The sequence below is a fragment of the Oncorhynchus keta genome, chromosome 12 (assembly GCF_023373465.1).
Source record: "Oncorhynchus keta strain PuntledgeMale-10-30-2019 chromosome 12, Oket_V2, whole genome shotgun sequence".
In the NCBI taxonomy this organism is placed as follows: Eukaryota; Metazoa; Chordata; class Actinopteri; order Salmoniformes; family Salmonidae; genus Oncorhynchus; species Oncorhynchus keta.
The window spans coordinates 39,904,244-39,931,228 of record NC_068432.1 but is presented as its reverse complement, the minus strand read 5'-3'; the positions used below and the strand labels follow the sequence as shown (position 1 = coordinate 39,931,228).

Below are 26,985 nucleotides of genomic sequence, written 5' to 3'. Positions count from 1 at the left end.
TCAACTTCCAAGAGCCTATTTAACCATATTACAGTTAAAGAAATACTAAGTGATCAACTTAAATAGTTTTTATTTAAAATGTTTAAAAAAAAGAAGCCCTGTCATGTCCCTTAAACGTGCAGTCTGCAGACTGGTACGGCTCTTAGTGCTTGTTGCCCACCACCCACCCTGTGCGTAGCCTGAATACCCGACAGTTCCTGTGTTTAACAACAGAGGAGCGTCCATCACGTGGCTCTTACCGTTCCAGTCCTTTCATTAGACCTAAGGGCAGCAGGTGCTAGGGGAAGTGGGAACTTGATAGAACAGGGCCAGTGAGTGAGTGTATTCTCCCACTCTCTGGTTGTGTTCTGTTTCTCTACCCTTCTTCTCCCTGAAGTGTGCATTCGTTACTCCCCCTCAGATTTAAAAACAATGCAAAGGTGTAAGATATGGTGAAAACTCCCATGTGAAGACCAATACTTTTTTGTATCCCCAAGGGGGAGTCAATGAGCATACACTTTGGGGAGGTGAAGGGGAAAATCAGACGGCAGCATTTCTACCCCCTCCCCCTACCCTCTTCTCCAGTGTTAAGCGCTGCCATTCACTTCCAGTTGGCTGAAGGTTGTAATGAGGTTATAGTGAGACCTTTCTTCCTCTGTCAACTCCATGTTCCCTGGACGCACCACTACAGCCACGTTCACACCAGCATCCTCCGCTGCCTTGGCCTCTGCAGGGTAGAACAAAACACACTACTGTAATATCCTCCTCTCAGTCATCCATGTCCCATGAGCTACACTAGGATCCCACAACAGCAGGCTTACTCAAGTCCCAGTCATGGTTTAACAGAATGTTTTAAGTTAACATTCTACACAACAAAGGAAAGTAGAACATGTGACACGGAGGCCTCATGGTGGTTGTGGTCCCAGCCCCTGAGGTAACTGTATGACTCTCTATGCGTTAGTGCACCGCTACACTAACATGATGGCATCTGCATTCCCTCAGGGGGAGGCCCTCGCTGCAGTGCAGTAGAGCACTAATACAGTACTGATTTAACTCTGATACAACAGCCTTTCCAAATGCTATTCTGGATTAGTGCAGGGCTAGCTACATGGCTTTGGATATAAACATCTGATCAATGTATTATTTCCCTTCCTTCATGTTAACCAGTAGGTTATTGGGAACATGTGTGTCCATAAAACAGTTCATAATATAGTCAAATAAATAAAAGTTCAAATATACCTAATTGATATTCTATAAGAAGCAGCTCTCCTGGCCTAATGCTGGCTGGGTTGTTGTAGTTCAGGACAAGCCCTTTGACTAGCTAGTGGAAAAATCCACTGTTGAATTCAGAGTAACAGCTAAGGCTGGCAAGGCTTCGGAGGGGGATCCTGCTAGATAGAAAGGCTCTGGCTCAGTCTGATTTATGTAAATGACATTCAGTGTTAAACTAATCCGCCTGCTACAACACTTACCTCGTGTGACATCTGTCAGGAACATGATTTCTTCAGGTGGGCAGCCCATTCTCTCTGCAATCCTCACATAGCTTTTGCTTTCTACTTTAGTGCCTATGTTTGTGTCGAAGTGGCCATCAAATAGCTGAAAGGAAGAGAGAATCTGAATTTAGCTGGGAGTGTATTACAATGAAGATTAGTGTGTGTTCTAAACAGTGTATAAAAGAGAAGAGTTCCTTACATCTAGTACGTCTCCCTCTACAGAGTATCCAAACAGTAGTTTCTGAGCCTCCACACTGCCAGAGGAGTAGATATAAACCTTCAGGCCCTGCCGTCTCCACCTCCTGATGGATGGAACCACGTCCTGGTACACCCTGGTTCACACACACACACACACACACACACACACACACACACACACACACACACCTTAGTAATCCTGTGTTTTCATCGGGATGAATCATCGGGTTTGAAGGTGACATTTGGAAGAAATGCGACAGTACAATAGGACTTGATCCTCCCACAGGCGGTTTAGAAGCCATCACCTTGAGTACAATAACATTGGGCTACACATTCATGCAGGGAAGAATCTAATCTTGCAATCTGTGCACACATATCTCTGACTTATGTTAACCATGAAGTGAGATTTGCACTAAGATTGATTAAGGATTCATCCCTCCTACAATAGTACCCTCAGACAGTAGTAACCTTTAGTCATTTTCAGCAGATGCTCTTAGGTTAAGTGCCTTGCTCAAGGGCACAGACAGATTTTTCACCTAGCTGGCTCAGGGTTTCGAACCAGTGACCTTTAAGTTACAGGCCCAATACTCTTAACCGCTAGGCTACATGCCGCCAGTAACCTCCGACATCCCCATCCGTCCAATAGAAGGAACACTCCCAGCTACTTACTCGCCTTTGATTCTCCCAGCAGCGTAGGCCGCCCTCCACATGTGTCCCTGCAGCTGTTTCAGAGCCGTGGACTTCCTGTCCGAAGCCATCTGCCACAGCACGTTGTCCACCACCTCCCTGATGGCTTTCTCCTCGTCCGTGTGCCCAGACTGGTCCAGGGAGTGCTGCGCACAAGCCCGATGCAGACGCAGGTCCTCCTCAACCTAACATGATGACCGGGACAGAACATGGTCAATCAGGTCATGTTCATTAGGAAGCAGGGTTCGATTACACATTGACAGCCATCGTTCTGCCTTCTCCAATTCAGTAAGCTCATTGGAGAAAAGATCTCATTGCTCAAACCTCCTGGCTGCATATCTTATTGAGGAACCTAATAATGTTCACTAATTTACTTTAAATTGGTTTGTCTGGTGAAAAAAAGCAGCATCCTGTAGTAGCCAGTGAATATGAATGCAGCTCTGAAAGCTTGTCTCATCTCCTGCACTCACATCATCCCATATGACTTCTATGGTCGGTAACTAATCAAATACACCAATTATCTGTGACCTACATAGCTATATAGTGGGACAAAAAAAAGTATTTAGTCAGCCACCAATTGTGCAAATTCTCCCACTTAAAAAGATGAGAGGACTGTAATTTTCATCATTAGGTACACTTCAACTATGACAGACAAAATGAGAAAAAAAATCCAGAAAATCACATTGTAGGATTTAATGATTTTATTTGCAAATTATGGTGGAAAAATAAGTATTTGGTCAATAACAAAAGTTTATCTCAATACTTTGTTATATACACTTTGTTGGCAATGACAGAGGTCAAACATTTTCTGTAAGTCTTCACAAGGTTTTCACACACTGTTGCTGGTATTTTGGCCCATTCCTCCATGCAGATCTCCTCTAGAGCCAGTGATGTTTTTCCCTCCAAATATTTTCTATGGGGTTGAGATCTGGAGACTGGCTTCAAGGCCACTCCAGGACCTTGAAATGCTTCTTACGAAGCCACTTCTTTGTTGCCTGGGCGGTGTGTTTGGGATCATTGTCATGCGGAAAGACCAAGCCACGTTTCATCTTCAATGCCCTTGCTGATGGAAGGAGGTTTTCACTAAAAATCTCACGATACATGGCCCCATTCATTCTTTCCTTTACACGGATCAGTCGTTCTGGTCCATTTGCAGAAAAACAGCCCCAAAGCATGATGTTTCCACCCCCATGCTTCTCAGTAGGTATGGTGTTCTTTGGATGCAACTCAGCATTCTTTGTCCACCAAACACGACGAGTTGAGTTTTTACCAAAAAGTTATATTTTGGTTTCATCTGACCATATGACATTCCCCAATCTTCTTCTGGATCATCCAAATGCTCTCTAGCAAACTTCAGACGGGCCTAGACATGTACTGGCTTAAGCAGGGGGACACGTCTGGCACTGCAGGATGAGTCCCTGGCGGCGTAGTGTGTTACTGATGGTAGGCTTTGTTACTTTGGTCAAAGCTCTCTGCAGGTCATTCACTTGGTCCCCCGTGTGGTTCTCGGATTTTTGCTCACCGTTCTTGTGATCATTTTGACCCCACGTGGTGAGATCTTGCGTGGAGCCCAAGATCGGGGGAGATTATCAGTGGTCTTGTATGTCTTCCATTTCCTAATAATTGCTCCCACAGTTGATTTCTTCAAAGCAAGCTGGTTACCTATTGCAGATTCAGTCTTCCCCTGGTGCTGGTCTACAATTTTGTTTCAGGTGTCATTTGACAGCTCTTTGGTCTTGGCCATAGTGGAATTTGGAGTGTGACTGTTTGAGGTTGTGGACAGGTGTCTTTTATACTGATAACAAGTTCAAACAGGTGCCATTAATACAGGTAACGAGTGGAGGACAGAGGAGCCTCTTAAAGAAGAAGTTACAGGTCTGTGAGAGCCAGAAATCTTGCTTGTTTGTAGGTGACCAAATACTTATTTTGCACCACAATTTGCAAATAAATTCATTAAAAATCCTACAATGTGATTTTCTGGATTTTTTTCCCTCATTTTGTCTGTTATAGTTGAAGTGTACCTAATGATGAAAATTACAGGCCTCTCATCTTTTTAAGTCAATACACAGAAGTGTATATTTTTTAAACCTGCATATTTAGCTAAAATAAATCCAGGTTAGCAGGCAATATTAACCAGGTGAAATTGTGTCACTTCTCTTGTGTTCATTGCACGCAGAGTCAGGGTATATGCAACAGTTTGGGCCGCCTGGCTCATTGTGAACTAATTTGCCAGAATTTTACGTAATTACGACATAACATTGAAGGTTGTACAATGTAACAGGAATATTTAGACTTAGGGATGCCACCCGTTAGATAAAATACCGAACGGTTCTGTATTTCACTGAAATAATAAATGTTTTGTTTTCGAGATGATAGTTTCCGGATTCGACCATATTAATGACCAAAGGCTCATATTTCTGTGTGTTATTATGTTATAATTAAGTCTATAATTTGATAGAGCAATCTGACTGAGCGATGGTAGGCAGCAGCAGGCTTGTAAGCATTCATCCAAACAGCACTTCCGTGCGTTTTGCCAGCATCTCTTGGCAATGATTCAAGCATTGAGCTGTTTATGACTTCAAGCCTATCAACTCCAAAGATTAGGCTGGTGTAACCGATGTGAAATGGCTAGCTAGTTAGCGGGGTGCGCGCTAATAGCGTTTCAAACGTCACTCGCTCTGAGACTTGGAGTAGTTGTTCCCCTTGCTCTGCATGGGTAACGCTGCTTCGAGGGTGGCTGTTGTCAATGTGTTCCTGGTTCGAGCCCAGGTAGGAGCGAGGAGAGGGACGGAAGCTATACTGTTACACTGGCAATACTAAAGTGCCTATAAGAACATCCAATAGTCAATGGTATATGAAATACAAATGGTATAGAGAGAAATAGTCCTATAAATACTATAATTACAACCTAAAATCTCTTACCATGGAATATTGAAGACTCATGTTAAAAGGAACCACTAGCTCTCATATGTTCTCATGTTCTGAGCAAGGAACTTAAACGGTAGCCTTTTTTTTTTCTTTTACATGGCACATATTGCACTTTTATTTTCTTCGCCAACACTTTGTTTTTGCATTATTTAAACCAAATTGAACATGTTTCATTATTTGATGCTAAATTGATTTTATTGATGTATTATATTAAGTTAAAATAAGTGTTCATTCAGTTGTAATTGTCATTATTACAAAAACAAAAATGGTTCCATTAATCGGTATCGGCTTTTTTTGGTCCTCCAATAAATCGGTATCGATGTTGAAAAATCATATATATATATATATTTGTGCTAAACCCAAACCCACTGGATTACAGCAAACAATGAAAACACAGGAAATCTCAAATCCATGTAGGCCTCACTCTTTAGAAAAAAATAAAAACATTGTTTAAATATTTTAAAACAGGCGACAATAATAGTTAACTACACGAGATGAGGTTGCTATGGCTGTTGGCACCAAACTCTGAACAGCAGTCGTTTAATGTACTAATCACACCACACAAGCAATCATTAACTGGTTCAACAAATCAAAATGTACAGGTTTTCAACCAAAATTAATGCATGGGTGTTGCATATTCTGTCTGAGATTGTGTGCAGTCACTGCTGACTGGTCATCATTGTCCACAGTTTGCAGAAAACCAGTTACCTGTTTCTTAAGGAGATGCACGTCTTGTTTGCATTCATCTTCTTCCCAGTGCGCCGACAGATACTCCTCGAGATGATCTTTGATGTATGGGAATAAAATGTCCTATAGTAGAGAAATAGCACCGTTATCATGTAGCTAGCTAACTGTCAAACCATCGGTCTACCAAAAAAAAACCACCACAAAAGCCATGCATGTCTCGGTTTGTTGTCCTAGCTACCTTTACAAACGTTATTGGTGTCGTAGTTCCTTCAATATCCAGCAAAAGTGCGGTAGTGTTTTCAGGGATTGAAACACTGGCCATTTTCCTGTCTGAAGCCGTCTACTGTAGTTAGTAGCTAACTGTTAGCTTGGCTATCTAACGTTACCCCGCTACCCAGGCTGGAGAAAAGCGAGCAAACCCTAACAGGGGATTACCAACTCCTTTCCAAATATATATATATATTTTTAGGTTACTTTTCAATTAGCTATTGTTGGGTAGAGCAGACTCGTCAGCACACATGAAGCAGCCAGACCCATTGAACGTGCTCAAGAGCAAAGAAAGTATTCTGTTTCCAGGAAGGCGTGATAATGACGACCACGAGGGTAAAGCACTGCTACTCATAAAATGTTAAATGACAAAACCAAACATTTAGCTAGGTTAGGAAAATAGAAAAGGAAACAGTGTGCTGCAATATCATAACATTGCTCATTTCGCTACAATAGTTGTATTTACTGGTGGGTGGGGCACAGGCCATGCGCAGTCGAACGTCCCATTCCACATATTCTAGAATGTGTGACGCGTTGCATAACCATATCAAGAGATTCTCTGCTCTGTCGTAGCTAATTATAAGGCCAGTGTTTGGGCACAACATGTGTACAGTGCTTTCAATATATTTGGCTGGTACTGTATGAGTATGACCGGTGTGAAATGGCTAGCTAGTTAGTAGAGCGCGAGTAGTACTTTATAAAAAAAACTTCGTTAGTAGCGTTTAAATCGGTGACGTCACTCACCCTTGAGACCTTGAAGTAGTTTCAATTCAATTCAAGGGCTTTATTGGCATGGGAAACATTGCCAAAGCAAGTGAGGTAGACAACATACAAAGTGAATATATAAAGTGAAAAACAACAAAAATTAACAGTAAACATTACACATACAGAAGTTTCCCAGACCGCGGCTTTGGTGGCGCCATAGGCAACGATGCTTCGAGTGCCACTGTCTGAAAAGTAAACCTAGATGGCGACAGAGCCACATGCGTTTGCGCAGATATCATACTTTCCTGGGTAAATATTACAGTATCTGACAGAAGTGTTTGCAGAGATGTTTGAAACCTCTGTTCAGTCTCTTTGGTGTTTGTTGATAATAATGGAAATCATATGCAGTATTTCGTTTTGAGTCAACAAAAAGGTCATTTACTGTGTTGCTTTTAATTTTCGAACCATAATGAAGAAAGTAAAAACAGAGATTTTAGAATAAATTGCCATTGGTAAAATGTTATTAAACCCAGGAAGTTGTTTGTAATGACGATCATCTGTGATCAGAAGGTAACATCACCAATCAGTAATTTCCGTAAAAAAGTGCTTGTAGCAAAGACAACAGCGCCTCCCCCACTGAGCCGCCGCAAACAAACCACATCATCTGCGTCACTCCCCGCAACCCAGTCCGCCCTTGATGTCAGCCATTTTACATAGCAATCGCGACTGAATTCGTCCCCAAAAGTATTTTGCAATCAGGCCTAACGTTAAATACACATTTCTATTTAACAACCGGGTGACATTCGAAAATGGAGACCGAAGGCCAGGTTGACTTCAGTACAGACGAGTTTCCAGAGGGCTCCAAGATAAATGCAAGCAAAAACCAGCAGGACGACGGGTAAAGCGGCTTGACGTTAGCCTAGCTAGCTACTTTCAGCAAGAGTAGCTAGCTAATAGGTGTAGCTAACCAGCTACTGTTATTTCTGCCAGCTGGAGACAACCTACGTTGTCTTTGATTCAAACGTAGCGTGTTATTGGAGTGGTAACACGTTAACGTGTATTAGGTTACTAGCCAATATTAGCCAGACCCTGTTGTGATCATGCATGCAAAGCTAGCTAACGTGAGCAAACTAACTGGCGTCATGTCATTCAGGCCAAGTTCCCTAAGTGGGCAAACGGGGTTGGCTATGTGCTGTGACATGTAGTCACCGCGTTATTTGTAGTTAGCTAGTTTATCATCAGATTGACGTAGATGGTTATTGGCGCTCTTTTTTTCTCTTACACTACGTTAACGTTACTGCTGGTTTTTCGAATACTGACAGAACAACAAATAGCTACACATGTCCTGTACATGCACTTAGTGGCCACCCAAGCTAGAATCAGAAGTGTGTGTGTGTAGTATCTAGTTAGATACAGTTTACTGATCTAGCTGTTGCCTTTATAGCTAACCGTTATATACAGTTTGAATCGTTAGGCCTAATCAGCTAGCTGGTGACAACCGCTTGACCTAAAGTAAATTAGGCATTTATTTAACTAAGCAAGTCAGTTAAGAACAAAGTCATAGCTAGTGACTCAGGTTGTTAGGGATGTATAACAAAGATGTAGTTATGACTGTCTGATAAGACTGCATTTGTCTCCTTGGTTCTCCATTCACAGCAAGATGTTCATTGGAGGGCTCAGTTGGGACACCAGCAAAACAGACCTCACGGATTACCTGTCGAAGTTTGGAGAGGTTCTGGACTGCACCATCAAAACAGACCTGATGACGGGCCGGTCCCGGGGCTTCGGCTTTGTTCTCTTCAGAGACTCAGAGAGTGTAGACCGGGTAAGCACTAGAACAGACTCTATGAGCAGAGAACAGGACAGGCTGTCTCTAGTCTTGCTCTCTTAATTCTGAACAAAATAATTTCAAGACATACATAGTTGGCATCCACTCACATCACTTGATCGCACACCCTGTTTTACTGACACATTATCCTGTATGCAGGTGTTGGAGCTGAAGGAGCACAAGCTGGACGGGAAGCTGATCGATCCAAAGAGGGCCAAAGCCATGAAGGGGAAGGAACCGCCCAAGAAGGTGTTTGTTGGAGGCCTCAGCCCAGATACCCCAGAGGAGGAAATCAGAGAATACTTTGGCGCTTTTGGAGATGTAAGAGTGACAGAATGAGTGCACTGTCAATGTATTCATATGTTTTATTCTACGTTTTTAGATATGGTAAACCCACACTTTTTTAGGAAGCTGTAAGTCCACTGAGCGAGTGTGGCAATGGAGCTAGAGCTGATGCTATTGTATAATTTACCGCCTTCACATGGTACAAAGACTGAGGTACGCAGAATTATATGATTACTGTCTTCATTAGCCACTGAGAGAAACCTTGTTTCCAGATTGACAGCATTGAGCTTCCCATGGACACCAAAACCAACGAGCGACGTGGGTTTTGCTTTGTGACCTACTGTGAGGAGACTCCTGTTCAAAAGCTGTTGGAGTGCAGATACCACCAAGTTGGGAGTGGAAAGGTAGCTGGATTCCGCTTATTCACAATGACCATTTGAACGCTGTTACACATCTTGCGCTGATAGGCAAAGCTATTATTTCTATGCTATTTAACCAACTTAGTTTAGACAGCCATTTTGAAGAATGTTGGCAGTCAAATAACATGTGACTGTAGGTACTTGAAGAAAGTGTCATCACTGTTTTCCACAAGTGTCTTGGTTAATGGGCTGATTTCTCTGCAGTGTGAAATCAAAGTGGCCCAGCCCAAAGAAGTGTATAGACAGCAGCAACAACACAGAGGAGAGCGGGGAGGCTACGAAGGAGGGAGAGGAGGTGGCGGATACAGGGGCCGGGGACGAGGAGGTAAACACTGAAGAATGCACATCTTTTTTCTTCTCCCGTCTGTCCGTATCATTATTTATTCTTCCAAAAAGGAATTTCTTGTGTGGCATTTGACACATGCAACAATGACAGTACTGACAACTGAAAAGGGCATGTATTTTTTATTTTACCTTTATTTAACCAGGCAAGTCAGTTAAGAACACATTCTTACTTTCAATGACGGCCTGGGAACAGTGGGTTAACTGCCTGTTCAGGGGCAGAACGACAGATTCGTACCTTGTCAGCTCTGGGGTTTGAACTCACGACCTTCCGGTTACTAGTCCAACGCTCTAACCACTATGCTACCCTGCCGCATTACAGTACATTGAAAAGAAAATCAAGACATACAAATGCCTTTGAAACTACAATATAGGCTTGTCACACTGAACCTCTCCATTGTCTCTGTGCAGGTCAGAGTAACTACAACCAAGGTTACAACGGCTACTACAGCCAGAACTATGGTAGCTACGGCAATGGATACAACCAGGGCTACAATGGCTACGCGGGCTATGACTACTCTGGCTACAACTATAATAGTTATGGTTATGGACAGGGATACGACGACTACAATGGTAAGCTACACTATTGATGCCAACTATCGAAACAAGCAGTGCCTTTCAGCCCCCAACAACAACTCATGTACTTCTAGCTAAGACAACAGGCGGAAAAAATTATCCTTGTATGTAATCAATAGCTCTGGAAAAAAATAAAACAGATGTCTGTAATGCTGCCTGCCTTGGGTCTCTTTGCTCTGGTGCATGTTTGAGGGGTCCTCCATATCCAGGCAATGCACTTTTATTTTACGGGGAACACTTGCAACATTAATGATCATTCAGCCCATGTAAAGTTCTAAGATTACATTTGTATTGCACACACTTCTGAGAGTACTTGTAGTTCAATTCCTGGGTATATAATATAAAACACAGCTGAGCTTAGAGTTTTTGGTACATATGTCTTGACACATGATTGTGCATCTCAATACTGATACAATAACATTGAATTTGAAAGTCCAAGCAAAAATAACACAACTGGGTTAACAAACACTGCAGACTACATCCCACTGATGTGATTACTGCTGCCATTTACCCCAAAAAAGAAAAGTGAACTTTAAAAAAACTCCCATGCACCGTGACTGCCATGTCAACTGAACACCATTGATAAAACCTTGATAGGATTTCCTTTTGCTAAGTTTTTGTTTAGTTAGCCTGTGACACTCATCTTCCTGATCTCTAACCCTTGACCTTCCCATAGGCCAGCAGAGCAGCTATGGGAAGGCCTCTCGAGAGGTCACAACCCACCAGAACAACTACCAGCCTTACTGAGCTGATCTGATCCAACAGGACCTGCTTAGAATTCTGGTAAGACAACACTCCCACCCAAGGCTTGACTTTTAAAACAAAACTTCAAAATTTAAAGATCAATAGACACTAAACAATTACTCAAACCTATCATGAGAGAAAGCAAGTGGTTACTATTACGATGCACACCCCCATTTTGACAAAACTAAAAAGTAATGTCTATAGATCTTTAATTGCAAAAATGGTTGTGCAGCGTTTTATTTTTATTAAGCTCTCCAGAAAAAAACGTATGCTTTTTTTCTGTAGATTCTCCTTTTTCCCTTGCTTTTTAACAGGTGTTCATAAGGAAATAACATAAAGAGACTTGATAGCATTGTTAACAGGTAAAGTACTGCTATGGGTACAGAGTAAGGACCTATCCTTAGTTTTCCTTTTCCTAACTCTGATGTTGTACCTTGTTTGTACCTGCCAGCGGGGACTTCATTGCAGGCCGTGTGTCGCCTGATCACGACAATCTCTGGGCGACGCACATAGCGGGCAGAGAGCACGGCATGCACAAGAAAACGCTGTCCTGTGGTATGGTCTCTTCACACTTCCTGTAACCAGCGATAAACAAAAAGAAACATAAGAGAAAGGAAATTAATCTCTTTTCAGTTTTTAAAGTGTTTGCTATAACGATTTGTTTGAAATTGATTTTTTACAGGATATTAATATGAAAGTGTAAAAATGTACGTTTGACTTGTATGTGTTTCTCTTAATTTTAGTGGTCTTGTTTCAGTTCTGGACCAACAGTGTTTTTTCTATAATGAACCCCTTAAATTGCTAAAACTCATAATGATTGCTTTTTCTTTATAGCCCTTAGAGAACTTCACTTGATAAACACCAAAAAACTTTTTATTTGATTTTTTACTTAGGTGTTAAAGATCATATGTAAACCAGCTTTATGGTGCCATAAAAAGCTGACAACTCAAAATATATTATGAGCTATTTGTGTATCTGTCTTTAAATGTCCACCAAAGTTGTTATCTTTTAGTTTAGATAGGGTCACATTTGGGCTTGGTCCTTAATGGTGAAATTTACTCACCAATTCATTGGAGCTGAAGCTTTTGCTGGCCGGTGAGCTGTTACAGGACCGGTTACAGAACCTTGGTGAAGCTGAGTTCTACACATGATCTTTAAAACGGAATGTGGAAAAATAAACTATTAATAGTTTAAGTTGACGACACAAGCAGAAGTTAAACAGTGAAACATGGACGTGCAAGGTTCACTGTGCCCTGCAGAGCTCCAAAGTTGGTAACATCTACTGTGTTGTGTTGTGTCCTTGTTTGCAGACGGGCTGGCTGGAGAATGACCCTGTACCCAGGTGGAAGCTTTGGGGGCTGAATCCTGTCCTGTCCTCAGATCAGCTCATGTTTTAAACACCAGGCCCTTATTTCGTTGTCCTCTTCCTGAGTTGAAGCTGGCATGCAGTGTGTCTGACTTTGTAAATAGCGAGGTTGCTGCTTTTTGGTTCCAGTCCCCCCCTTCCCTTCATCTTGTAGGTCTAGGTTTCATGTAATGTGTTCTTATCACCTTGATTTTCAACCTGTCCTGCTTTTGTTTTAAACGTGGATTTTCTGCAGTTTTTTGGATAAAGGGATTATTAAAGAGGGTACAAAACTCAAGAGCTTGACTTTGTCATACTTTATATTCTGTTTTGCATTTCATAACACCGAACTATAGCTGCCGCGTCATTCTTTGACTTGAACATTTAGGCCTGTAGGTACTTCAGCCTAGGTGCAGTCATCGATACACACAACAGTAATGTACTAAGAGTTTGTTTATCGTGACATGAGAATAAACCCTGCCATATTTTCTAGATCTGTTTAGCGATATTATTGCGTATGGAACCTGTCAAATTCAGTCAGTGCGAAAAATATCAACCTGTTGTCATACAAAGCAGACGGTTATATAACATACTGCAGTGCAATACGTTTCAAAGCATAGCAAAAGTTGTTCTATTTGAGAATTGCTTTCAATAGTCTGGAAATACACCTCCCTGAAGCAAGTCCCACCATTTTATACATGACGCCATTATGTTTACGTAGCTGGCTAGCAAAATAGCAAGCTGCCAACAGCTGGTATCTTGCAAACATATAAAATAAAGTAGTACAGTTGGTCATTGTCAGCAAATGCAGAGTGGGTGGTTCTGTTGTGACTGTTTTATGCCTAGTGTCTGATCTTTAGCAACCTACTAACCTGGGGCAAAATAGAACGAGTCCCATTTCGAACGCAAACGAGACAGACAGCAGCTGTAGTACGCTCGCGTTAGCACGCAACCTCGACAGCAGCTGATTAGCTAGCTACCTTTAGCAATTTGTGCCATATAAAAAAATGTCGGACCTTGAAACAGGTGAAGATCCAACTGTGGTGAAAATGGAGGAGGACGGAGAGGCTAGCACCGAAGAGCAGACGCCGACTGTTGCAGAGGGCGGCCAGGCAGGAGAATCCGAGGGATCAAAGATTGATGCCAGCAAAAACGAAGAGGATGAGGGGTGAGACCGCTAACTAGCTAGCCTAACGATAACTGTCGTTCCCTATATGGCTAGCTAGTTAGCTCAGTTTTGAAGAAGGGACAAGTAGCTAATTGTCATAATTTTGACATTTTCTCGCATCGTTGGCAAGCTTAAATGGGGAATAACTTGAGTTGAATGCCGATACCTAAATATTACAGACAGGGTACTGATGATGGAGGGATGGATGATCCCTCCAGGGCAGGTCAGTCAGGTCAGCAGCATCACTGTCTCTGTTGTGGCTGTCATCCTTCAGCTCTCATGCGACCAGAACCTTCCATTTTGCTAACATAGACAGACGGTGCTTGCTGGATTTAGAGTTGTGTATGTGAGAAATGGATAGAAATAGGATACTGCTAGGCAGATGCTGGGGTGGCCTAGGGATGCTGTCTCTGGGTAAGTTTTAGTGGCGACCTGGGAGATGTTAGTTAAATCATCCACTACAAACATACAGCTTGTAAAAGCTACAGCATTATCAAATGATGTCTTTGCTAATTGTCATAATCATAGCTATAATGATAACGTTGACCCTAAACCAGGACTTTGGCTATGTTCCCTCTCTAAAGGTTTTAACTCTTTCTTTCCTTCTTCCTACTGACGGGTGAAAGGAAAGCATATGAGAAAATAACATTATTAGAGATAATTGGAACACAGCTGCAGTCTGAGAATTTGTATGCAGAATGGAAATATCCGTATCTGTCTCAAAATGCAGGAAAATGTTTGTTGGTGGTCTGAGCTGGGACACAACAAAGAAGGATTTGAAGGATTACTTCTCCAAGTTTGGGGAGGTGGTAGACTGCACCCTGAAGCTTGACCCCATGACAGGCCGGTCCCGAGGGTTCGGCTTTGTTCTGTTTAAAGCAGCTAACAGCGTTGATAAGGTATTCCTGATTGTGTTCAATGGTATTGATCATGCTGGATGATTGTGATATATTATTTTATATCTATCTCTCTTATATAGTGTGAATATGGTATTATGTTTACATTTTAGTCATATAGCAGAAACTCTTATCCAGAGCGACTTACAGGAGCAATTAGGGTTAAGTTCCTTGCTCAAGGGCACATCAACAGATTTATCACCGAGTCAGCTTGGGGATTCGACCTAGCATTGTTCTGGTTACTGTCCCAGCACTCTTAACCTCTATAGCATGGCAGCAATGGGATGGGAATCTTTTTTTGCTCTATCAGTTTCTTTATTATAATGATGTTTTATCTGTGGCTTGCCTCTGGTAGGTAGTTTTACAGAAGGACCACAAGCTGAATGGGAAGGTGATCGACCCTAAGAAGGCCAAGGCCATGAAGAACAAGGAGCCCATCAGAAAGGTCTTTGTAGGAGGTCTTTCTCCAGATACTCCAGAGGAGAAGATCAGAGAATATTTTGGTGCCTTTGGAGAGGTAGGCTACTACAGTAGACTTAAAATATATGCTATATATATTAAAAAAAAATATATATAGAAAAATATATATATATATTACGTTGTCAGATGTTCTGTAGAGTTTTCTAGCCTGGGTGCCATTTTGAATGATAGGATCAGACCAAACTAGTTAGCGAAACGAGCTGATATTGAGTGTTTGTTTCCTCACAAGTCGACAAGCCTTCTAAATATTTCCAAACTTCCAAACCTTGCTGAATAAGAGGTTATTATATTCCTGTGTTGTCTGTGTGAACAGGTGGAGTCCATTGAGCTCCCCATGGAAACCAAAACCAACAAGAGACGAGGCTTTTGCTTCATCACCTTCAAAGAGGAGGAGAGAGTAAAGAAGATCATGGAGAAAAAGTACCATAATATAGGATTAAGCAAGGTACAGTACATCATGGCTTGCCCTGCTAATACTTCCCACAGAATATGTTTGGTAGCTCAAAATTTGCCTTCAATGCATGTTTTTCAGATGGCATTTCCTTGCCAGGTCCAGTTAGATCTATTAGTATTATTAATGAGAATACACTGCAGTGTAATGTCAGTCAGAGTTTGAAGCTTTAAAGCATGGTTATTGAAACGTTTTATTCCTGTCTTCAGTGTGAGATTAAGGTGGCCATGTCCAAGGAGCAGTACCAGCAGCAGCACTGGGGGGGAGGAGGCAGAGGGGGATACCCCTCCAGGCCTCCCGGCAGACAGGGTAAGTTGGCTGGATAGAATAGGTTGTTTCCTGCACCAATACTAGTACTGTATTACATTTGAGTAATGATATGTATGATGTTGTTTGTTAAATCATATGTTTTTGGTCAATTCAATCATACCAAATGGACAATTTGTTGTATTTCAGGACCCAATCAGAATTGGAACCAGGGATATGGCAACTACTGGAACCAAGGTTACGGCAACAACTACGGCAACAACTACGGCAACTATGGCTACAACAACCAAGGCTACGGTGGCTATGATTACTCTGGTTACAACAACTATTACGGCGGATATGGTGACTACAGCAGTATGTAATCTTTTTGGTGAAGGCACACTAAGAAAACAATGTACTTATTAAGTATGTAAATAACATGTATGTATGGATAATTTGACAATGGATTTTTTTCTCTTTAATCTTTAATCTTATTGATTAACTGTATGGTTTATATTTTAGTATTTGAGTGAAATTCCATCATGCTGTAAATAAATATAAAAAAATGACATTAAAACCAACAATATTGTTTAAAACGCATTACCTTTATTCATTGTTTTCTGTTTCCTAAATGACTAAATATTCAACACAACAAAGGATATATGTAATGAAAATGACTGATTTTGAATATGTACTACTATCTTAACTAAGAGCTAGAACTATCATTTACTCATATAATTATGCTTTTTCTGTGTGTGTTTGTGTCCAATCAGCAGACCAGCAGGGTGGTTATGGGAAGTCCCCCAGGCGAGGTGGTCACCAGAACAATTACAAGCCGTATTGATGTAACAGAAGTACCACACCCACAGACAGGTATGTTTTATAAGTCACCTACAACAAACCTAGATAATGTGCAATGTATCTACCTCTGTATAATAATAATAATAATAAACCCTCATAATGTTTTTCTCTTTATAGTTTTTCACAGCACCTGAAAAGTGCTTTACAGTAGTCTTAACATAGAGGCTACAGTCTTTTTTTGGTGAATTATTTCTGCTGCCTCTTATGAGCCATTTTGTAACTGTAAAGTTAACAGGTATAGTACTACTATTACTACAGTAAAATGGATACCAAGAGTTAAGGATTTACAAGGGAAAAGAGAGTGAAAGAGAGAAAATAATAATGTTGTCTCCTAACTCTGACATATACCTTGTTTGTACCTGCCAGCGGAGCTTCCTTGCAGGCCATGAGCTGACCTCCCCGGTACTCTCTGGCCCGCTCAATGCGGACCGGGTACGAGAGGCGTACGCTCTCGAATGCTGCCATTTGGTATGGTCTTCCAACATCCTGTCTCAGCATTGTAAATAAAAACTAAGTGGGACATGTCCGGCTTTGTCCACTTTTTTTATTTTCATTTGTTTAATTTCTGTAATGTGTTTTTTTGTAATGTAAAACTTAAATACAAATTATGTAATTTTAATGCCATTTTTTACAGGCCCTTACTCCCCCGTCAAGTAATGGTAAATTACAACATGATACTGAGAAAATAACTATTTACTTTTCAAAGGACACGGCTTTCTCTGGACTTTCCAGTGTCTTTTTCATTCCTAATCATACCTGTAATTCTTGCTTTTCTTTATTTAGCTCTTGTAGCAGTAATAGCCAGTAGTCCATGAGCTAAAACCTGGTTTGTACTTGGATGCTACTGCGTTGGAGAAGTGCGTTATTTTTGTACTTGTATTGTTTGCTTGTGTTACTGACAGCGGTGGGAAAACTTCTCCTTTAAACGTTAATTTTCCTCTAACAAAATTCTCTTTTTAACCTTTTGAGAAAGTATCAAAGTATCTCTACGTTTCCTGGAAATTTGCATGTAATGCTTTCTTTAATGTGTATCCTTTTGACCAATTGAAGGCTTTACTCATTGGTTTTGTATTTGGGCTTTGAACTCTTTAATTTGTCACACTTCAGGATTTCTAGCTTATGGACTAACTTGTTTTTAATTCTTAATTGTAAGACATATTTTTATCTATTGTATTGTGTTTTCTTAATGGAAATGGTAAAGACGGGATTCCTTTGACATTAAGTTGTAGCCCTACTAGTAGTAACCATCATTAACAGTTTGACTTGTTTTGTCTTTTTCAGGATGGAAGATTGAAGGATATCTTGTGAAGGAGCGTTGGCAGACGAAGTGACAGGTTTCAGTCAAGAGTTTCCTTTATTATGGACGGCTTGAGGCAGGACACAGTCAGAGTATTCAGTTGATCTACGCACATTGAATTTATGTTCAGTGTTGTATTTCGTTGTTTCTTCTTGCAAAGCTTTTAAAAGTTTCCTATTCGTCTTGTATTGAGTTACACTGTGTGAAAGGAATATATGCAGAATTATATTTAAGAGTTGATTGTTCACTTAAGCTCAGTGTTATCCCTTTTGTTAAATGTGTGTAATATTCTATGTACATTGCTTTTTGTTAAGGCATAAATGACCATTATTGAAACCCAAATAGGACTAGGATACTTAATTGTCCCTGAGGTGGAAATTTGTCTTCGATAAATAAAATTGGATTGGTCAGGGCCAGAAAATAAATGATTTATATTGCGGTCAAAAGCAAATGGGCCCTTAAATAAATCTACATCCTTTATCGTAGTTATCACAAGTAAACATTTTGTTAATATATATTTGACATGGTACACAGAAATATAGAACATTCAAGAAATCATCAAAACATTTAAATAAAAAAACGTATCTGAAATTGAAATGGATTGTTTTTTTACAGTGTGAACTGTTTGTTACATTAAGCTTTACCTTTGGACAGTATTATATTGCTAGTGGAGTGTAACTATATACTGTAATGAAGTGAACTATTGTGGCCATCATTTCTAAAGCAGTAAATCAGCAGTTGAAACAATAACAAAGCGACCCCCCCCCCCCCTGTTTCGGTTAAAAGTTGAGGGATGGGGTTGGAGAAATGTAACTACTCAAATTCATAGACGGTGCCATGGATGAAAGGACTGACTATCCATGATATAGCATTTGTAGTTTTAACCATGGTTTGAGGATATAGTGTTTGTTTACATTTACTTTGTTTACAAACATTGAAGTAAAACAAGCTCGTATTTTGGGTTCTGATGGGGTACGACAGTTGAACTAAGCTCATGAGGCATTTATAAGTTATATTCTTCAAGAATCAATGGGTATAAATCATTAACTTATAAATCAGAATATGTATGTAGTAACTGCAGATTGCCCCTTTAAGCACAAATATAAAGCATTCAATGAACCCTAATGCTGTGGGAAGAGACTCCTTACCTGTAATGTTTCTCTTGGGACAAAAATACACAATCAAATGTATCTACAAAAATGATGAGATGTATGTTATTAAACATCAAATGAACAGATATAATCTAAAAACAATCAAACAAATTCCAGGATGCTTATTTACAGAAGTCATAATGTGAAATGTTATATTTTGTCACGATACTATACATAATCCACCTTGAGCCTTGGGGAGAAGACCAGAATGAAACTACAGTTTCATCAAATTCAAAACATGACTGTTGGTGATTGTGGTTCATCCTATTCCTTTTAGCGAGAATGTAGTACTGTAGGAGTCTGTGAGGCAATTTAACTGGGGATGACACCTGTAGCAAACAGGATGATGAGGATGAGGATGATCAGAACTATCACTCCAATGATGATCATCATCTTGGCGTTCTTCCACCAGTACTTCCGGGCTACCCGCGTGGATGTCCTCTGAAAGGAGTCTGCCTGAAAATTCAAGGAATTATGGAAGGTTAAGTCAAATATAATTGGGTTTCAAGCAAGTTTAAGCAGAAACAGACAGGCAAACCAGAAGCATATTGGCTGTTCAACACCTTTCTCTAGACTAGAGGGACCACTACTTATCACCTCAAAAAATACTATTGTCTTTCTCTTATAATACTTACGGTTGCTTGTAGGTCATGTGTCTTGTCAACCAAGTCATCTAACCTCTCTCCCCTCTCCAGTACTTTGTTGATGTTGTCTTTGAGTATAACTTTAACTTCATTGACTTGGCCCTGCACTGAGTCCATCTTAGAGGAGGCTGGCTGTTGAGAACTGTAGTCAGCCTACGGAGAGGAAGAGGAGAGAATCTGCTCTGAATATTATCAATATATTAGGTTTGACATACCATAGTTTTCAGAATAACATGACACTGCTATTGTATTGAAATGTTAATCTGACTTTGCAAAAAAAACAAGACTCATCCATATCAATTCACACAAATACAGGAGCCAATACACAGGGCAGAATGCAATTCAACAACACCAGGATATACAGTATAATTTGAACATACCTGAAAGCAAATATTGCTCTATCGCTCAGCCTCAGCCATTCCTGTATTGACACATTCCCGACTAGACAGTTTTTTTATCACTTCCTACAAAACAGCTAGGTCACTGCTTTCTTTAGTCCCAAAGGTTATTGGACTGTCAGACATTTACTTACACGGAAGTCACATGTAAATAACTATATTCACAGCCTAGCCTGCCTGATCCTGTTGTTTATAGTCTTTGTTCCTTTAATACCACTGCTCTACTCACTGTAGTGCTTATAGTTCAGATCATTAGTGTGCCCTCAAGGCCTCACATTCACAGCTTCCACATGACAAAGTAAATACACTTACCATGTCAGAACAAATTAATTTATCCACAAAATAACTACTCCACTTCAGAGGGTAAATGTTTCACAAAGATGTATTATCCAGACGAATTACTAGCATAGAAAATAAAGAGACAAGTAAAGTATGCTTCAGACAGCTGTAGATTGAGACACAGGCGAAAAGGCAGGTACAGACACAGGTTCCACACAGCGCTGCCCCTCCCTGTAGTTACACATTAACTACTTCTGCTGCACTGGAGCTCTACCATTGGCCTGACGTTAGTCACTCATCTCTTTACATAGAACTAGGATTAGTAGAATTGAGATTGCTCTGAAACCCCCCAGATGTCCATGGTCCACCCCAAAGTGCACATATAGCACTTGAGATAGAAACAAGATTTGGAGAAATTACATGACAAGCTGAACTTCTGAATTTGAATGCCCATTCTACCTATTCTGATTCTATGTGTCTTTAGGACATACCATCAGCTGTCCTAGCACCTGATGCAGGTCAGCACTGGTCAAAGGTCACTTTATTTATCAGGGGGCTGTTAGCAAAGGAACTGCAGATCTTGAAGGCAATAAAAAGTGAAGTCACTTGCTTGCTACATAAGCTACATCTGATTTCATAAGAATGCTAAATAGTTAGTTAAATAGTTACCCGGACTATCTGCATTGACTCTTTTTGCTCTAACTTTTTTGATTCATCACACTCTGCGGCTACTGTTTTTCTATCTGTTACTTTATTCCTATTCATATGTACATATCTACCTCAATTATGTACCTTGTAGCCTTGCACATTGACTCGGTACTGGTATCCCCTGTACTGTAGAGCTACCTTATCGTTCCTCATTGTGTATCTATTATTACGTGTTTTATTTGATTATTTCTCTATTTTATTTTTCTCTGCAATGTTGGAAAGGGCCCGTCAGTAAGCATTTCACTGTTAGTCCACACTTGTTATTTATGAAGCATATGACTAATACAATTTGATTTGATTTCCATGGCTGGCCATGTTGTTCAGATCGCTCTGTTCCAAACATGAGGCTAGTACCAGGAAGAGGAGGGCATACACTTATTTATGGAAATAAGCTCCACTCTTGTTATTTTAAAGAGACAGATATTCCCTCCCTCAATGCAGTCTAAATGTTTTGACATGTTTGAGTGTTACTGTATTTTATAGTAAAACTGAATCACTCTTCTTCTCTAAATAGGGTATAACTTGAAGAAAATAAACAATTTCACATGAAACATTCCCCTTTCTTTGGCCATCAAACAGTAGGAAAAGACTACTGTAGGTATGTGTAACCCATATGATATCCCCTTGATTTGTGGTGAAATCTGTCCTTGTAACTCCATCTATTCCAGTACAGTATACGGTTGTAAATGGATATTGTTAAGAAATTGATGGGCCCTACTGGACTCATACTGTCGCTGAGCTCTGTGACACAGATTTAGACACCCCATCCTCTGACAGGATGTGGTATCTGAACCTGATTGCCAGCACATGGAATGGTCACCCATCCAATGGAATGGTTCTTCGATACAGAGCTCCAAACGGCAGTTGGGTTAGGAATAATTGACCCCTACCCCCCTCTCTCTCACACACACACACACACACATAAAATATTCCACCTCTGACAGCAAGGTCAGCAAGGATGATCTAGCTTCTAGCTACAATGCAGTACACTATTGGCATGGTCTTGGTTGATAGGCTACAACAAGTTAAAACTGCCGCATTTATGCTGCAATAGTTTGTGTCGGGGGGCTAGGGTCAGTCTGTTATATCTGGAGTATTTCTCCTGTCTATCTGGTGTCCTGTGTGAATTTAAGTATACTGTCTAATTATTCCTCTCTTTCTTTCTTTCTCTCTCTCAGAGGACCTGAGTCCTGGGACCAAGCTTCAGGCATACCTGGCCTAATGACTCCTTGCTGTCCCCAGTCTACCTGGTCGTGCTGCTGCTCCAGTTTCAACTGTTCTGCCTGCAGCTATGGAACCCTGACCTGTTCATTGGACGTGCTACCTGTCCCAGACCTGCTGTTTTCAACTCTCTAGAGACAGCAGGAGCGGTAGAGAAACTCTGAATGATCGGCTATGAAAAGCCAACTGACAATATACCATGGCTGAGGGCTGTTCTTATGCATGACATGGAGTGTCTGGATACAGCCATTCGCCGTGGTATATTGGCCATCAAAGCAGTAAAAATACATGTTTTGTCATACACATGTTATATGGTCTGATATACCACGCTGTCAGCCAATCAGCATTCAGGACAGGACTCGAACCACCCAGTTTATAATAATTACATAACCAACATCTCTAGTAATACCTGTCCAATAGGGATATAACATAGCACATAATAGGGTTATCAGCGTGGAGTGCGCCGGGGGATCAGTCAAGGCTGAACAGCATGAATATAACTGAGATATTGTAGTTCTTACACATCACCTATATTCAAACAGGATAGGCCTTCTATAGACTAAATTGATGAGCAAATGGGCAGCATCATGCACATGTCAGTCCTCCAGAACGCAAATGTGTAGTCTTACTAGTAGGACTCTGCAATAATGAAGTGGTGTGTACGTGTTTGCACAATCGTTTCAACGTGTTTTGGGAGTCGAGCAAGAGTCGATTCCAACCAAAGGAGTCGGAGTCGACTCCAACAATCCTGGAGTCGTGCATCACTATACATTTCCAGTAGGCGGCGCTAGATCAGAAGCAGAACTTAAAATATTGTCGCCTACTGTAGGTTAATGATTAGTCGATACGATAGTAAGTAGCCTATATATATAGCATCTGTTTCAGTTCTAACTTCAAATTCAACAAGCTTTTGATTGTAGCACTTGTTCAACCGACCAACTGAAGATGAATCCCAGCGGCAACAGACCCAGTGGGAAAACATTCCTTTTTACATCGGAGTCAGTTGGAGAGGGACATTCTGGTTGGTGGTTACTTCCCATGCGTTTGTAGGCTATGTTGTATCTAATGTTGTTGTACGAGTGTAGCACATTTAGCCGACTGAACTATCACACGTAGCTTTACTCGTGCATGACATGTGCTCTTTCTCTGTTATGGATGTCAGTTTGAGGGCTAATACCAGCATTGCATACTGTTAAGCATGGATAGTAGTGTCTGTTTTTATTATCGGATCGTGCTTACTGTTTAAACTGGGACACATTCTTTTCACAACACCCCGATATATGGAGGATTATTGCTAACCCTTAACCTAATAGCCCTAACCTGCTACGAAAAAGTCACTTCCGGTCGTAGCTGTATCGAAGTGTCGTGAAGCGAGTGTTTCTCACGTAAACTTTCACTTCCACATGCGCATCTGCAGTAGTAAACTCGCAAGACTTTCAGATGATTGTACGATGTTACATCATCTGCAGGGCTTTGGAAAAATGTCTGTCAACCCATCCATACTATCCGGGAACCTTGGGACGTCCCGAACCTTAACCCTACCCTTACCCAACATTAACCATTTTAAATGTCAACTTCAATGGGGGTAGGGATGTCCTAAGGTTCCCAGATAGCATGGACCCTTCAGTTTCGGGTGGATTCACAATAGTTTTAAAGCTAATTTCCTGCAATTCTACACATTTTGCCATGATTTATGCCAGAGTGAGAGTGACTAACAAAATCAACGGGGGGCCCCATGGAGGTCATGGACCCTGGGCACCTGTACTGTGTGCCTGATTGGTATTTGGCCATGATTACTACAAGTTTAGATAGCTGGCTAGACACATTTACCAATAAATAAAAAATTGCTTCGCTGACAATGCTAATTGAGTGACTGTCAGTGACTAAAATAACAACAGAAAAATTGCTGATGCACAAATACATTTCGAACTTGCACCTTGTGTATTCTAACTCTCAACAGTAAGTTGAGACCCCGACTGAGTTCCCTGGCAGCAGTGGTTAGAGCGTTGGACTAGTAACCGGAAGGTTGCGAGTTCAAACCCCCGAGCTGACAAGGTACAAATCTGTCGTTCTGCCACCTGAACAAGGCAGTTAACCCACTGTTAGGCCGTCATTGAAAATAAGAATTTGTTCTTAACTGACTTGCCTGGTTAAATAAAGGTAAAATAAATCAAAATAAAAAACTGCTCAAAAAAATAAAGGGAACACTTAAACAACACAATGGAACTCCAAGTCAATCACACTTCTGTGAAATCAAACTGTCCACTTAGGAAGCAACACTGATTGACAATAAATTTCACATGCTTTTGTGCAAATGGAATAGACAACAGGTGGAAATTATAGGCATTTAGCAAGACACCCCCAATAAAGGAGTGGTTTGGCAGGTGGGGACCACAGACCAGTTCCTATGCTTCCTGGCTGATGTTTTGGTCACTTTTGAATGCTGGCGGTGCTTTCACTCCAGTGGTAGCATGAGACAGAGTCTACAACCCACACAAGTGGCTCAGGTAGTGCAGCTCATCCAGGATGGCACATCAATGCGAGATGTGACAAGAAGGTTTGCTGTGTCTGTGAGCGTAGTGTCCAGAGCATGGAGGCGCTACCAGGAGACAGGCCAGTACATCAGGAGACGTGGAGGAGGCCGTCGAAGGGCAACAACCCAGCAGCAGGACCGCTACCTCCGCCTTTGTGCAAGGAGGAGCACTGCCAGAGTCCTGCAAAATGACCTCCAGCAGGCCACAAATGTGCATGTGTCTGCTCAAACGGTCAGAAACAGTCTCCATGAGGGTGGTATGAGGGCCCGACGTCCACAGGTGGGGGTTGTGCTTCCAGAGAACACCAAGATTGGCAAATTCGCCACTGGCGCCCTGTGCTCTTCACAGATGAAAGCAGGTTCACACTGAGCACATGTGACCGTCTGGAGATGCCGTGGAGAACGTTCTGCTGCCTGCAACATCCTCCAGCATGACCGGTTTGGCGGAGGGTCAGTCATGGTGTGGGGTGGCATTTCTTTGGGGGGCCGCACAGCCCTCCATGTGCTCGCCAGAGGTAGCCTGACTGCCATCAGGTACCGAGATGAGATCCTCAGACCCCTTGTGAGACCATATGCTGGTGTGGTTGGCCCTGGGTTCCTCCTAATGCAAGACAATGCTAGACCTCATGTGGCTGGAGTGTGTCAGCAGTTCCTACAAGAGGAAGGCATTGGTGCTATGGACTGGCCCGCCCGTTCCCCAGACCTGAATCCAATTGAGCACATCTGGGACATTATGTCTCGCTCCATCCACCGACTGTCCAGGAGTTGGCGGATGCTTTCGTCCAGGTCTGGGAGGAGATCCCTCAGGAGACCATCCGCCACCTCATCAGGAGCATGCCCAGGCGTTGTAGGGAGGTCATACAGGCACGTGGAGGCCACACACACTACTGAGTCTCATTTGGACTTGTTTTAAGGACATTACATCAAAGTTGGATCAGCCTGTAGTGTGGTTTTCCACTTTAATTTTGAGTGTGACTCCAAATCCAGACCTCCATGGGTTGATAAATTTGATTTCCATTGATAATTTTTGTGTGATTTTGTTGTTAGCACATTCAATTATGTAAAGAAAAAAGTATTTAATAAGAATATTTCATTCATTCAGATCTAGGATGTGTTATTTTAGTGTTCCCTTTATTTTTTTGAGCAGTGTGTATATATGTATGTGGTTTGTTTTTTGGTCAGAGGGCCCCCCCTAATGGCCTAGGGCCCTAAGCGACTGCTTATTTCGCTTATGCTTGGAGCCGGTCCTGCTATAGAGAGCCATAGTAATGGTGTATTTTTGTAGGCACTAACTCCGTCACGTCTTGTTGCCCAAAGCCTATGGAGAAATTAATGGGATTTTGGGATAGACGCCCAAAATAAGGTCTGTGGTAAGCACAGGCTTAGGAGATCTTATACGTTTTGTTCCATGTGCTAATCTTCAGCTAATGTCCCTTTTTTGTGCATTTTGAAGCATTTATTCAATCAAAACAAGCACATAAAGGCTTCATAGTTTATTAAGGTCATGTTAACTGACTGATATGATCTCATAGAACAAAATGTAGATCTCATAAGCCTGTGTGAACCTCAGACCTAATTTTCGGCATTTATCCCATAACCCCATTCTTGCCCCATTAATTTTCCCCATAGGAATGGCTGAACGAACCAGAGGTAACTAATTTCTGTTTTTTTAGGACTACAAACTGGCGAGCTCTCAAGTAGCTCTGTATGAATGCAAATGACTTTACATTAATTACTGTCACACAGAATATATATTTATTTTTTAGCACATAGGATATCAATATTTATTAAACCATATCATTTTTCCCCAGACAAAATGTGTGACCAAATAAGTGATGCTGTCCTTGATGCATACCTAACTCTGGACCCTGACTCCAAAGTGGCTTGTGGTAAGTTTATCCAGTTTTACATTCTCTAAAGCTCTTATATGTTAATAGACAAACAAGACTTTATCAATAGTTGTTTTTCATTATTTCATATCTGAATGACCTTTCACCTCAACATTACTGACCTCTTTCGGCACTAGAAACTGTTACGAAGACTGGTATGATCATGCTGTGTGGAGAGGTCACCTCCAAGGGTGTAGTGGACCTCGTGGAGGTGGTCAGGAACACCGTTAAGAAGATTGGTTACGATCACTCCTCCAAAGGTACAGTCACTCACAGAGCA

General features: G+C 41.3%; 5 protein-coding genes across 27 annotated transcripts in view; 3 read left to right on the top strand and 2 right to left on the bottom strand.

Moving 5' to 3' along the window:
- Positions 1-53: 53 nt before the first annotated feature.
- On the bottom strand, positions 54-11,713 carry LOC118372723 (enolase-phosphatase E1). 3 transcript variants are annotated; one of them, XM_052458311.1, is made up of 6 exons: positions 11,572-11,713; positions 5,994-6,095; positions 2,340-2,542; positions 1,672-1,804; positions 1,452-1,575; positions 54-706 (listed from the first exon to the last, which is right to left on the bottom strand). In XM_052458311.1, the coding sequence occupies exons 1-6, from the start codon at positions 11,599-11,601 to the stop codon at positions 567-569; spliced, it is 732 nt and encodes a 243-aa protein (XP_052314271.1). In that variant the 5' UTR covers positions 11,602-11,713; the 3' UTR covers positions 54-566. The 3 variants fall into 3 exon arrangements, with proteins under 3 accessions (XP_052314271.1, XP_052314270.1, XP_052314269.1); XM_052458310.1 differs by lacking the exon at positions 11,572-11,713 and adding an exon at positions 6,706-6,954; XM_052458309.1 differs by lacking the exon at positions 11,572-11,713 and adding an exon at positions 6,211-6,736.
- LOC118372720 (heterogeneous nuclear ribonucleoprotein D-like) lies at positions 7,607-12,781 on the top strand. Of its 5 annotated transcripts, XR_004823273.2 has the most exons (10): positions 7,607-7,842; positions 8,601-8,769; positions 8,932-9,093; positions 9,330-9,461; positions 9,681-9,801; positions 10,230-10,391; positions 11,071-11,177; positions 11,453-11,500; positions 11,590-11,693; positions 12,449-12,781. XR_004823273.2 is itself a non-coding variant. In XM_035758701.2 (8 exons), exons 1-7 carry the CDS (start codon positions 7,754-7,756, stop codon positions 11,139-11,141), a joined length of 906 nt encoding a protein of 301 aa, XP_035614594.1. In that variant the 5' UTR covers positions 7,607-7,753; the 3' UTR covers positions 11,142-11,177; positions 12,449-12,781. The 5 variants fall into 5 exon arrangements, 3 of the variants coding, with proteins under 3 accessions (XP_035614594.1, XP_035614592.1, XP_035614591.1); XR_004823271.2 differs by lacking the exon at positions 11,453-11,500; XM_035758701.2 differs by lacking the exons at positions 11,453-11,500; positions 11,590-11,693.
- A 709-nt stretch (positions 12,782-13,490) lies between these two features.
- On the top strand, positions 13,491-18,010 carry hnrnpd (heterogeneous nuclear ribonucleoprotein D). Of its 16 annotated transcripts, XR_004823268.2 has the most exons (9): positions 13,491-13,651; positions 14,382-14,550; positions 14,903-15,064; positions 15,341-15,472; positions 15,688-15,787; positions 15,935-16,099; positions 16,498-16,597; positions 16,952-17,053; positions 17,867-18,000. XR_004823268.2 is itself a non-coding variant. In XM_035758697.2 (8 exons), exons 1-7 carry the CDS (start codon positions 13,491-13,493, stop codon positions 16,566-16,568), a joined length of 945 nt encoding a protein of 314 aa, XP_035614590.1. In that variant the 3' UTR covers positions 16,569-16,597; positions 17,867-18,010. The 16 variants fall into 16 exon arrangements, 12 of the variants coding, with proteins under 12 accessions (XP_035614590.1, XP_035614586.1, XP_035614583.1 ...); XR_004823265.2 differs by having other exon boundaries at positions 16,498-17,442; positions 17,867-18,007; XR_004823266.2 differs by having other exon boundaries at positions 16,498-17,244; positions 17,867-18,005.
- A 279-nt stretch (positions 18,011-18,289) lies between these two features.
- On the bottom strand, positions 18,290-20,618 carry LOC118372722 (vesicle-associated membrane protein 8-like). Its single transcript, XM_035758706.1, has 3 exons — positions 20,388-20,618; positions 19,669-19,830; positions 18,290-19,489 (listed from the first exon to the last, which is right to left on the bottom strand). Exons 1-3 carry the CDS (start codon positions 20,388-20,390, stop codon positions 19,346-19,348), a joined length of 309 nt encoding a protein of 102 aa, XP_035614599.1. The 5' UTR covers positions 20,391-20,618; the 3' UTR covers positions 18,290-19,345.
- Positions 20,619-23,066: 2,448 nt separating this feature from the next.
- The window catches only part of mat2al (methionine adenosyltransferase II, alpha-like), a 43,769-nt gene continuing 39,850 nt past the window's right edge, over positions 23,067-26,985 (top strand). Inside the window, exons 1-3 of one of the 2 annotated variants that reach the window (XM_052458305.1) lie at positions 23,067-23,304; positions 26,628-26,705; positions 26,843-26,965. In XM_052458305.1, coding sequence (XP_052314265.1) covers positions 23,229-23,304; positions 26,628-26,705; positions 26,843-26,965 — 277 coding nt within the window. In that variant the 5' untranslated portion in view covers positions 23,067-23,228. The remainder of the gene's footprint in view (positions 23,305-26,627; positions 26,706-26,842; positions 26,966-26,985) is intronic. The other variant, XM_035758708.2, reaches the window with a different exon arrangement.

Bases quoted from the DNA above. Each gene is read 5' to 3' on its own strand.
- LOC118372723 (XM_052458309.1), bottom strand. From the start codon at position 6,294: ATGGCCAGTGTTTCAATCCCTGAAAACACTACCGCACTTTTGCTGGAT. The intron at 2,543-5,993 runs GTAACTGGTTTT...TCATCATGTTAG, and splicing joins TGCATCTCCTTAAGAAACAG to GTTGAGGAGGACCTGCGTCT. The intron at 1,805-2,339 runs GTAAGTAGCTGG...TGTGTGAACCAG, and splicing joins GCTGGGAGAATCAAAGGCGA to GGTGTACCAGGACGTGGTTC.
- LOC118372720 (XM_035758701.2), top strand. From the start codon at position 7,754: ATGGAGACCGAAGGCCAGGTTGACTTCAGTACAGACGAGTTTCCAGAG. The intron at 9,094-9,329 runs GTAAGAGTGACA...CCTTGTTTCCAG, and splicing joins ACTTTGGCGCTTTTGGAGAT to ATTGACAGCATTGAGCTTCC. The intron at 10,392-11,070 runs GTAAGCTACACT...ACCTTCCCATAG, and splicing joins GGGATACGACGACTACAATG to GCCAGCAGAGCAGCTATGGG.
- hnrnpd (XM_035758687.2), top strand. From the start codon at position 13,491: ATGTCGGACCTTGAAACAGGTGAAGATCCAACTGTGGTGAAAATGGAG. The intron at 13,652-14,381 runs GTGAGACCGCTA...CTCAAAATGCAG, and splicing joins AAAAACGAAGAGGATGAGGG to GAAAATGTTTGTTGGTGGTC. The intron at 15,065-15,340 runs GTAGGCTACTAC...CTGTGTGAACAG, and splicing joins ATTTTGGTGCCTTTGGAGAG to GTGGAGTCCATTGAGCTCCC.
- LOC118372722 (XM_035758706.1), bottom strand. The intron at 19,490-19,668 runs GTAAGTATTATA...TTGAATTTTCAG, and splicing joins CACATGACCTACAAGCAACC to GCAGACTCCTTTCAGAGGAC.